Below are 12,786 nucleotides of genomic sequence, written 5' to 3' on the forward strand. Positions count from 1 at the left end.
AATAAATGGAAATGAAGAGTCGAAAAAAACATGATCATTTTATCTTGAATATTTATAACGTTGACCGTCTTCTTGTTAACCCTTCTATAATCTTTACATTTTTAACATTATAAATAAAGACTATAACTTGTAATCCACTGAAAGGACTTCCACGTAACCAGATCTGTCACTATAAACATAAACATCTATATATCAAGCTAAAGTTCATTAGAAATAAAAGTTAAGATTGTTGAAGTATCCCAATATTTATCGAACTATGATATAAAACTAGAATTACATTTGTATCAAAAGATTCCATACACAGGTTTTCAAATACTTTCCTATTAAAGCGGCTAATTACAAAATCTTATAATACATAACAATTAAGCATACATTTTTACAGAGCTCTGACAATGTAATGAAAGTGTTACTTAAATAAACCACTAGCAGAAGGAAGAAAGGTGAAAAATGTCATAAAATGATGCTTAGACATGATTGACTATTTTCAAGAATAATAATTTTAGCTTTTTTATAAGTAAAAAACATTTGATCGTTGTTGTTTTAAAGTTGCCGAACGCATTATAACATCTGTGGTTCCGCTGGATATAAGTTTGATTGCTTCATAGTATATTAGGGAATCGATCCCTTTACGGTAACATGCGACATAAACCAATTGAGATACTATCAAATTAAAAAATGTGGTCTTCCAGCACGTGCACAGAGCGTCTGACTTCGGATTGTTTGGAAGAATACGCATTTTCCTTGTGTGTAAAAATCGTCCACATAACTTGTCCGAACGGCAACGTCTTGCACATCAGTACAGATATGGGCAGTATTGTTTTTTATTCCAAAATCTACCTTTAAATTGAAAAAATAACGAATATTTCTGGGCAAGCGGATGGACTGTAACGATTTACGATTGAGGCATTGCCTTATTTCATATTACTTCAATGCAAATCATTTGTTTAACAGCTTGCGATTGCAGTGTTTTATCTCTACTTTAGGATAATTATGATACATGTTTTTGTCGTACACCAATGCAAATTTCTATTTAATTTGTAACAGGACTCTCTTCAAACATAGTTCTTCGGGAAACAGTATTTAGTAGGAGCTATATACGAAGTAGCTTTATACAACACTAAAGGGAGTGTACACGAATGCAAACAGTAGTCAGTTTGAATACGATTCTTCATACCTAATTCATAAGTTTAGATTGATATGAAACATCTTATTTGCTGGCACAGGAAGCTCATTTATATGTGTAGGAAAATGGTCCTGACAAGGTATGAACGGCCCTAACTATCTACTTTTTCATATTCGAAATAATTATGTATTGTTAGAAGCATGGTGATACAACTGCAATGAGGTGATTAACATCGATCATAGTTTGAACTACTTTTTTGTCTGTATTACTGCGCTTACGTAATTGAACAATACCTGACAGCGCACAGATCGGTTCAAGAACGACGGTAAACGATGGCGATATGAAAATATAAGATCTTTACTTCTAGCGTTTGATCCCGGGCCACGGCATAAAAAAAAACGATCAAGACGATGTGCACAACCCATGAGTCAGCCTTGTCGGTTCAAGGTCAAGGTCATAACTCAAGATCAAAGGTTTGAGTCTGCCATTTTGTGTCCGCTCTATATCTCCTAAACCCCTTGAAGGATTTTCATCAAACTTGGGTAAAACGATCACCTCATCAAGGCGATGTGCAGAACTTATGAGTCAGCCATGTCGGCTCAAGGTCAAGGTCACAACTGAAGGTCAAAGGTTTGAGCCTTCCATTTCGTGTCCGCTCTATATATCCTAAACCCCTTGAAGGAATTTTATAAAACTTGGGTCAAATGATTACCTCATCAAAATGATGTGCAGAAATTATGAGTCAACCATGCCAGCTCAAGGTCAAGGTCACAACTAAGGGTAGAAGGTTTGAGCCTTCCATTTGGTGTCCACTCTGTATCTCCTAAACCCCTTGAAAGATTTTCATCAAACTTGGGTCAAATGATCACCTCATCAAGAACTCATGAGTCAGCCATGTCAACTCAAGGTCAAGGTCACAACTGAAGGTCAAAGGTTTCAGCTCTGTATCTCCTAAACCCCTTGAAGGATTTTCATGAAATTTGGGTCAAATGATCACCTCCTCAAGACGTTGTGCAGAATTCATGAGTCAGCCATGTCAGTTCAAGGTCAAGGTCACAGCTAAAATCAAAGGTTTACCCTTTCACTATCCATAGCAGTGGCGGGGGATTTAGCTGTCGTTCAGACTGCCTTGTTATTTCTTAAGTTGATGCTACTTGAAAGCAATATCAATCAAGTGTGTTTAAGTTCACATGATCATTACAACGAAAAAAGCGCAAGTAACCAAGGCGATATAAGTATAAGAGAGGGTTTTAATTTCTGGAAATCTGCTTAACATGTTATCATGTTTCCAACTTATATATGACATTTCTTTGGTTCAAATGATACTGAAGAAAGCGTGCAATGCCATGTGGAATGAGAATTAAATGTAGTTTTTAAGAGATATTTATGTATATAAAAAATCTAGCTTGCCATCTGGAGATATGGTGAATTGGTATTGTGAATCAGTAAAGAAATCCTAGTTTGTCGGTAACGTAGACATAGACATAGACATAGAGACTATGCAGATAGTTTAAAAATATTGAAAATACTGAGTTTGAAAGAGAACTATCCAATCAGTTTTGTTTCGTATGTGCCGGCAGTTTGTAGGTGTACAAAATTGTATTGAAATGGTGGACTTATTGCCAGCAGTAATTAAGAAAGACTTAATTTACAAAAAGAGCACGAAAGGCAATATGTAAGAACACTTGAATACAAGCCTTACTAAGAATTCTAAATGTGTAACTAAAAGCTTTGATAAAAATCCAATGAAATAAAAGATGTATAGATAGCTTGCAGAAATTTAATCTCCGCATGTCAAATTAGTGGTCATTGCTGGACAATGTATCTTAATAAAATACTGCAAGAATACATGAAAAAGTTGAGAAAACGTTAAAGGCTTTCTTGTGAAATATAACATGTAAAGAATAATCAATTTACTATTTATAGAGTAGCCTTTGAAGTTTGGTTCTTACCGGCCATTTTGAAAGGTTAGAAAATCAATTGTTTCTTCAAATATAAGCAGTCTATAAATGCATTGTTCTATATGTTCAAATTTTCACAAAACATTCTACGGGTACCCCAGTGTAAAGGAAGTTTTGTTTAAATTAATAAAAAAAACACAGAAAACTAATACCAATAAAAAGATAAATGGGCCATGGAAGGTCCGGCAATTCTGTCATGAATATTTCAAAATATCTGATTAATTGTAAATGTATTTTGCAAGTAAGTGTCCTGCATTGTTATACGACATTAAACATTACGCGCTATTAAAGATATACTGTTTAAAGCGTTTATTTATATGTTGAAATATGCATGTGCACATTGAGTCATTTTTAGCTCAAATTCTCATTCTCTTATAATAATGCCTTTACTATCTGTTTATTAAAACAAAGACCGCGGATATCGGTAAGCATATCAGCACGAATACACATACCAATAAAACTAGTTCAAACTGTCTTTGTACACTAAGCTTTTTCAATTTTCGTTCTCCTTTTCTCTCATTCAATTTAACACAATCATTAAACATAAACATTATCATTCTCCAGCGCTCCTGTAAAGTGTCAATTGCGTTCGTTACGGCACGTTCCTGCAGAACCCGTTCTTCAATTTTCTTGTACGTTTCGGCATCATGTCCAAATTCTGGTTCGGGTCTGTTTAAACGCTTGTTACATCGTCTCTGGAAAGTAAGAAAACATTTTAATTTTGAATAGCCAGTTAATCAATATTGTTCTAAATATAATAATTATGGTTTGTGTGGGTCGGCCAGTACAGAAATCAACATAACTGATGTCACTGTCTTTATTTAAAGTACCGGCCTTTTCTTGATAATAATTGTTTCAGATGACTTAAATGTGTTTAAGGCAGCATATGATCACCAAACAATGAACATAAAATCTGAACTCTCTAGTATCTAATGGTGATATGTGTTGTTTGAAATTGAAATATGGTGAGATCACCTGCGGACGATGTGCGGAACATTGAGAGACGAAACTATTAATAAATCTAGCTACATGTCTGGGTTGTGTCTAGATACAATTCTCACATGCTTCTCGTTTACTATTGTAAATGACATCAGTGTTTGTCTCCAGAAGAAATCTCGTAGAAATATTCACATGTTTATAGTTCGATGACACCGGAATCTGTTAAGGTTGTCGTAAATGAAATGTATCTAAACAAGTATGCTTTTTTCTTACGGCATTAACAACAGCAGCCGCAATTTGAATTTTAGTTTGCTCAAAGTTAGAGGATTTTAATGATATAAATCTTCATATCACCAAAACATTATTACAATAGGGTTAGCGATACCACAATTTTTTTATTACAGATCGTCCGAACTTTTAAAGAAGTATAATACTAGCCTTAAAACTCTTTTAAAACTTGGTCTTACACACCCGGTATACGATGTAGTTTATAAAATCCGTAAAATTAAACATAATGCTTATTTCATAATTATCAAAAGATGATATAATGCGAAAATCGTTAAGCACAGTGCATATTTGGTGTTTGACACCTCTACAGTTAATCGCTACGCTTTCCTATTTGATGGTGCGATGACTAATAAAGTTTAAGACTTCTTGACGCTTTTCTCCTAAATCCTATAAAAACGGACGGAGGGAGTGGAATTTTGTCTTGCAGGTTGCTTAGTCGTGCCCTTAAAATTTAGGCTCTTGGTGCTCTGACTTCAGACAAGTTGTTGAGTACATTGATGTAATTATACCTTAGATTGACCTTAATTTTAAGTTTTACTTGATATGATCTGGTATTTTGTCATTAATGTTAGAACCTTTCTCAGTGGTGAGTGATTTTATTTACACTGTCTTGTCTAATTTGTTCAAAAAAGGGTAAGTGTGAGGTTGGCATGCCCTAAACGCGTTTAAACCCCCCAGTTTCCTTGATATAAGTTACTGACCGTTCCAAGGCGGTGCACTACTTTCAACATATTTTCTGTCTGTCTCGTATTTTGTGTTGCGTATGTTGCCTTCTTTGTTGTTGGCGTTTCTTTCCTCCTTCTCCTCACTAACCCCATCGCCCCCTCCCTTCCTTTGCCTTTGATTTTGCATTTGCACCCCTCTCCTTTTACTAGGAGTAAGTTATCGTGCCCACCATAATGTTGGCAGCCGTCCGTCCGTAGGCGGTGCCTGACTGTTGTTTTTTTCCTGCTTGTGTGTGTGTGTGTGTGTGTGTGTGTGTGTGTGTGTGCGTGTGTGTACGTTTGTGCGTGCGTGTACATGTGCGTGGCGGTGCCCCACAGTGTCGGCTTTTCTTGTGTGTATGTTATTTGTGTGTGTGTGTGTGTGTGATTGTCTTTTTTACGTGGATGTCTGCGCTGCTGTGGTTTACGTTGTAGGGTTACTGCGTTTAAGGAATGTGGCTTTCCCTTTTGAATATTCATCCTTGCTCCATTTTTCCCCAGCATCTTTACTGCTACTTAAGTCTATTTGTAAAGTGTAAAAGGGTTTGTTAAAATGAAACATTTGTTTACCGTAACATCTTTAGTTTAATAAAACACGGACATGTGTCTATGCTTACGGAATGGCAAAAATACGACAAACATGATGAGCATGGTGGTCAGTAGTTACCTATGTATACAATTAATGCTAAGGTCACTGACTTTGAATCACTTGCGCCTAACCGATGTGGGTTCACTCGGGGCGTTGAATTCTTCACGTGAGGAAGCCATCCAGCTGGCTTACGGAAGGTCGGTGGTTCTACCCAGGTGCCCGCCCGTGATGAAATAATGCACGTAGGGACACCTGGGGTCTTCCTCCACCATCAAAGCTAGAAAGTCGCCATGTGACCTATAAATAAGTCGGTGCGACGTTAAACCCAACAAAAAACTAAAGCTATGCAGAAAACTCTTTTTATAGCAATATCTGGGAAATGCTTGTATTTAATTCAGGAGCACGGATATAGATTTGTTTATCACGTTATTTGCAATACCTCTTAAACATTTCTCGCAACAGCGCTTCATATGTGAATTTCTGAGTAACCAGGTATATTGAAAGGAATGTTGTGATGAAAGTTCTGACATATATACAATACAAGAAGTAAATACCAAAATGAAAATAGAAACATAGATTTGCTAATTAAATAAACTGACACGTTGTCGTATAAATCATAAGATCATGGTATTTTAACATGTGCGATATACATTGTATATTAAGTCAAAAGTAACCTCATGAAAAAGCCAAACCAGTACCAAGAAGATGGTCATTAGCAACTTTCGAGGTTAGACTATTTAAAAATAATCAGTGTAGTAAATGGCAAAATCACCTCCGCTAATTCAAGAAGACAAAGCATTTTATAAATTCTTACCCTAATAGACCGGCGTCTGAATGATCCTGAAGCTGAAATCACCGATTTTGTAAAAACTTCAGTTTCTCCAGAATCCACGGAAACAGACTTGCTAATTCTTCTCGGTTGTTCTGTTGGACTTTCGGAATTTGGTTTAGGTAATTCTGGTCCTTCTATAGATAGAGAATCCATTGTTGTACATCTTTGAATACTTGGATTTATTTGTTTGTCTGCCATTTTCTAATATTTTCTCATAAAGTGTGTAACCTTTCAAACGTCTGATCTTATCCGAATTGTATTCACTAATTTAATATCCTCGATTTTCTCACAATATAGAGTGTTAGCAACATTGGTAGCCTTAAAGCCAAACTGTTAATCCATTATACAGTGTCAATTTATCATTGTGAAAATTTAATTTAGTATTGCACATTTTTCCTTTTAAGAGCATCCACTGAACGGAAATTGTTCTTTTAATCCACAATCTAACTTTACTCCGTATATGTATGAACATTGGTGATTGTGTATGCATTTGCATACCATGTGCGCTCCCATATTAGTTTTCTAATAAGACGTAGACTGCGTAGACTGGCACCAAACTTACATCTAATACTTCATTTATCTGCTCATGTTTTTCGTCTCATATTTCTTGTTCTAGTAATGGATATATATATACACGTATAGAGACGCTTTGACTGAATTTTAGACAATCCCTCATGTTTTTCCGTTTGTTTGATATATTTACTTATTTTATGTTATATTCTCTTTATCACTTTTAAGTAAAGTGTAGGCAAAAAAAAAAAAAAAAAAAACATTTTATCTATACATTCGTGTTTGCCTTCGAGGAAGTACAACAAGTGCAGTAAGGTTGAATGTGTCGGGAAAACTTAGAAGTCATCTAATATAAATTCCTTGATAAAACAGTAACGTTGTAAAACTAAACAATATACTAGTATGAATTTCCCTTTAATTTCCTATATAAAGTTAGATCGGAATTCGTATTCGTTAATTGATACGAACAATGTACGGTATATATCATATTGTTTCTCTAGAAAGTTGTATAAAACTAATAAACTTTAATAACGTTTAATCTGAAAACAGCTTTTTGACTTGTTCTTAACAAGAAAATAGAAATCAATAGCATTTACAACCAGATCAAGCATAATACATTTCTAGCCATTGCATTTGTTTTTACGCTGTATTGTTGTAATGTAAGATTGATAAGCTTTGGTAGAATTAAACACACCATCCATGTTTTACTATTTTAGAAACAAGTTATGTTTGGATAGACGATACGTGTACAAAAATATTTTTTAAAAAACTTGCTGTAACATTCATTGAAACTTTGAAGAAATGTGTGACAACATTTCCAAGAATAAATGCTACAAATCATGTAGAAAAGCTGTCACTGACAATGATGATGCACATATTGTAAATCCATCTCCAGTAATATTAATCAAAATATCCCCTGTGATTCTGGTTATATTATGCCAATCATTATATTATTCATATACTGCACGCTGGCAATATCTAATTGTAGTATATACCTTTTTTCTTCCAATTAAAGGTTTGTACCATGCGACCTTATATTCATCATTTCTAAATTCTTTTGAAATTAACGATCAAACGAATAGTCGATTACCTTAACATGATTAAACCCTATAAATTGATGTTAATGAACCCACAACCTCCCGCACTCGAAGCGGATGCTCTACCACTAGGCTATGGAGGCGGTTTTACGTTTAACATCTTGTGCAACATATTTTAGTCTTTTTGTCATTATAATGTTATAGTGTCCTTTAGAAGAATGATTTTTTATATCTAGTTTTAAATGTATCTGTGTTTTAAGTGGCTTCTTTAATCACAGTCAAGCTAAAATAAATTTGGTAAACAAAACTAACTTTCTTTACTCTAAACTTTAACAAGTAGAAAGCTTCAGTAAGCATTATTAGTGTGACCGTGATATTGTTAAACCATGGATTATACAATCGGTGGGATTTTATTTAATTAAAAAAAAAAATATAAAAGATATCTAGTTTTAATATGTAGCTAAAACCCTCTTTCGTGTCTAAGTGTGATACAAGCATATCTAAAAGAACAAAAATGTGTATAAACATTCCACAGTTAACATTGTTTACCATTTGTCACACATTTGATATTTTCGAAATAACAACATAACATAACATATTCTTTATTCGACATAAAATTGCAAACATACAATTTATAGTCAATACAAACAGCACAATTTTGTAAAGCATAACACATGCCTGTAGTTTCCAAACATTTAACTGAGAAGTTCAGTAGATTAACACCTATTACATGTACACGTCTATATCATAACTCCCGACAACAAAAGGGTACGAAATAGAAGCTGATCATAATTTACTCTTATTTACACAACTAAGAGCAGGGTAAGGACAAGTAACTTTTGATTGTTATTATATGACAACTTGCAGAGGTTATTTCCCTTGCATTGTTTAACTAATTTGTGGATATAACGGGTATTATTGAGAAAGTGACGCTAAGGAGTATCAACGGCTCATTGTTTGGAATTAATCACTACATAAATAAAATAAGCCATGAATCGCCATTACATACATCGGTATCGAAATCACATTATTTCTTGTTTCATCCTCTAAACTCAATGACGTTATGGAACGAAATTTTAATACGATAACATCCGCAAATAGGTTTACGATGAAGCATTAATCAGAGATTTAGCTATGATATATAAAAGCTAGTTCCTTGACAGATATGTCCAAAAGTCAAGGTGTGGACGATGTTGTAAATATTTTCGGATATGATTTATGTCTATGGACCAAACTTCGGTTGGCCTTTCCGAAAACCAAAAATAAAAGACCAGTTCGTTGGTCTATGTAAGATTAAATCTACTACCTGCGGAATTTATTCAACTATTGTATTAATAACGTTCTCGGATGATGACGTATATCATATACATAGAATATCATTGTATTTATGTAAGGTATTCGTATTTACAAACACAATGTATGCAATCATTTGACTCAGAGGTCGCCACAGAACACAATCCGGGTAGATACACAAACTAGCAAACACTGAAAGCATCTATCGTTTAGTCGAAGTAAAATGAGTAAAACTATAATCTAAGTTCGTTCGTTGAAAGCATGATATAAGTAAGCTGCCAGGTTATTTAATAGCTTAACATTTGTACTTGACATAAGTGATTCAAACTTCTGTATTGTAGGCCATCTACAAAAATATGGTTTGAAAAATTTCCTTCGCAGCTCATAGTATTTCGGACATACTAGTAAAAAGTGATACTCTGTCTCTATCAAATTTAAAGGACAATTTCGACATTTCCTATTTTCTCTGGGGATATTCTGATGTCGACCCCTTTCTATTTCTAAATTATGAGCTGATGTTCTAAATTTAGTTAAAGCGATTCTATGTTTGTTATTGTTTATTACGTTAAGATATTTTTCTAGTTCAAATGTGTGTTTGTGAATCCTATAAGATGAAAGTCTATTGGAATTATTTATGTTTGCGTACCAGTTTTGTTTGTAAGTATCTAGTATTCTAAGTTTAATTATTTGTAAATTAATATCAAGTCTATCTTGCTGTAACCAAATATTTGACATACCTATTTCATTTAACAAAGATTTTATGTGAAAAGCCCAGTTTTTTCCATTATATGACATGTTATTATCTGCATCTTCTTTAAGCATGTTATATATTTTCGAAATGTATGGGTCTGTCAGGGTTTAGGCGGTTTTTATTTAAGTGCTTAAGGCGATGACAGAGCCCATGAATCTTGTAATTATTTAATACTTATTTCTTCATAATTAATACAAAAAATAACCATTATTGTAATAAATAAAAAGCTACGTGATCTTATAACCTGAATATGTAGACTCGTAACAGTATAGTTTTGTACTGGTGTTTGTAAGTCATGTTTGGCTGGGTGTATGGTGTTTTATTCAGTTCTAACCTTATGTGTAAGAATATGTATATACTAGACGTAAAAATATGTATAACTGGACCTATATGTATACATGTGATACACCAATAAACAAATATATTGAACAAGTGTTGTATATTCGCCATTATATTTAAATATGTATAATTACCTATGTTTGGAAAACTATAAGTAGCATTAAACTCTGTGGTCTAAAATATGCACATGTCAAAGGAGCAAAACTGATTTAAAGTTTTAGACATACTTTCCTTATTCATAATTATTTCTCCAGTACTAAGAACAGGAGATGTACTGTGGAAAATCAAGAATTTTTGTAAGTCTATATAGCTGCATTAAAAATAAATGAGCACAACGTTTAAAACATTTGTACATGTTGTGTGATTAAGTGAAAGCTGTATAAACCAACAACTGTCTTAAGTTACATTAAGTTTTCATGGACAACAATGGTGCTGGAGTACATAAACTACTTCTTCAGACTGGAGCATCTGTGGCCGAATTGCTTAGATCGCTGATTTCGAGTGACTCGCGCCTTTTCGCTTTTGGTTCCAAAACTCGCTCGAATTTAGAGTTAGCAATCCAGCTGAAGGTCGCTGGTTCTATCCAGGTTCATGTCCATGCCCGAACTACTGCTCAGAGAAATACCTATGATCTTTCTCCACCACGAAAACTAGAAAGTCGTTATATGACATGACAGACAAAAATGACATGGCTAATACCTATGTTACATGAGCATGACGGCATTACTTTAAATTATATATAATTTATTGATCGTTAGTAGTGACGCTGTTTTCTTTCGTTTACTATACATCTCTCTTTCACTTTTAAATGGGGCTCGTTGAAATTAAAATCAAACGAACCGAAATTATGAAAATGATTTATCTAGGAATACAACTGTAAGCTAAAGCTAGTTAATTTATGTTTTTATTACACGTTTTTCAATGAATTATCGAAATATTAGAGTGAAATATATCTGGTACTTTCACAGTAAAAAAAAATCGAATATATTTTTACAGTGGTTAGAAACTATAAAAAGGGTTTTTAGTCAAAACATGAAACAAACAGAGAATTTGTTTGTTTAACATGTAAGATCAAACTATCATTCACTCATAAACACCATATATCACATTTTCACTCGTGGTTATGCCACTTGTGAAAATATTGCATCTGGTGTTCGGTCATGAAAGGTATTTCAGTCTTGTACTGAAACAAGCAAAATTTTTAATATCCTCTATATCTAGCATGAAAAATGCTCAAAAAGTCTGCCAAATATTTTCAGCAGCAGATATTTGCACAGTGTCTGAAAATTATACTTTACTTAACCTTTAGCCTGCTTGCGGCAAACGATTTTGCCTTTGCGACTAGTGCAAACCAAGATCAGCTGATCATGGTCTGCACTGTTCGCTATTCAGTCAGTAAATTTCCAGTAAACACCCCTTTGATAAACAAGTGGTACTGCCCAAATTGAATGATGGACCAATCCAATTAAGAAATTCAGCAGGGTAAAGGTTAACATGAAATAAGAAATTCAAATCCTATTGATTTTCTTGCCAATGGTGAATAAGATAATAGATGTTGTCTTATAATTTCTCTAACATCAAATAACAGATAATTTAAATAAATAAATATAAAAACAGACTAAATAGACCCAATGATCCCAAGAATTGAAATACTTTTGCTCCGTTTTGTTCTAAGTAGCACCTCGCTATGAAATAGATAAGTTAAACTTCGGTTTTATGTTAATTTTGTATTTTCGTTCCTTTCTACGTGCTTTGTTCTAAGTAAGCTGCATCGTCGTATATACCTCGTCATTAAATACAAGAAAAAATAAAGTATTATGGTTATTTTTCCGTTTTTTATCTGTGTTTCGTTACTAAAATTTGTTTCGTTCCAGAAATAAATTTACTGCTATTGTTGAATTGTGTAACATGAATTTTATTGCACAGTTCACCAAGTTTTCATCTCCATGGCAGTATTGGCCAGTTGACTCCGTTAGAACGGGTGATATTCTGTTACTTTCTTGGCATGAAGCTTCTATTTGAACAAAAACCTTTACTCTATTACATGTGTGTTTTATATAGTTAAATGTTGGTGCTTTTTTTTTTCGTATAAACAGGATTGTGCACTTGCTTTTTTTGCCACATAAAATAAAAAAATGTTTTTCATTCCTTGATCGGATTTTATTTAGCAGAAGTTAGAGTTTTTTTTTGCAACAAGATTCCACCAGTCAATGTAAATGAGGAGAAATCTCATGTTTAGATGGCTAACAAAAAACTCTTTTATATTTAGATATTTAACAATTAATGACACTGTCCGAATTGAAAGATGGACACTTTCATTATAGAAATTTAGCAGGGTAATGGTTAAATAGTCCAACAACTAAAACACCTTGTTATCTTTGTTTGTTATTTACATGACCTTAAACAATAGAGAGTAACAG

The 12,786-nt window shown here is 33.7% G+C and overlaps 1 protein-coding gene across 1 annotated transcript; it reads right to left on the bottom strand.

The window, feature by feature from the left end:
* Positions 1 to 2,889: 2,889 nt before the first annotated feature.
* On the bottom strand, positions 2,890 to 7,509 carry LOC123545305 (uncharacterized). The gene is made up of 2 exons (XM_045331639.2): positions 6,419 to 7,509; positions 2,890 to 3,779 (listed from the first exon to the last, which is right to left on the bottom strand). The coding sequence occupies exons 1-2, from the start codon at positions 6,632 to 6,634 to the stop codon at positions 3,474 to 3,476; spliced, it is 522 nt and encodes a 173-aa protein (XP_045187574.2). The 5' UTR covers positions 6,635 to 7,509; the 3' UTR covers positions 2,890 to 3,473.
* Between the last annotated feature and the right edge of the window lie 5,277 nt (positions 7,510 to 12,786).

Source organism: Mercenaria mercenaria, chromosome 1 (assembly GCF_021730395.1).
Source record: "Mercenaria mercenaria strain notata chromosome 1, MADL_Memer_1, whole genome shotgun sequence".
Taxonomy (NCBI): domain Eukaryota; kingdom Metazoa; phylum Mollusca; class Bivalvia; order Venerida; family Veneridae; genus Mercenaria; species Mercenaria mercenaria.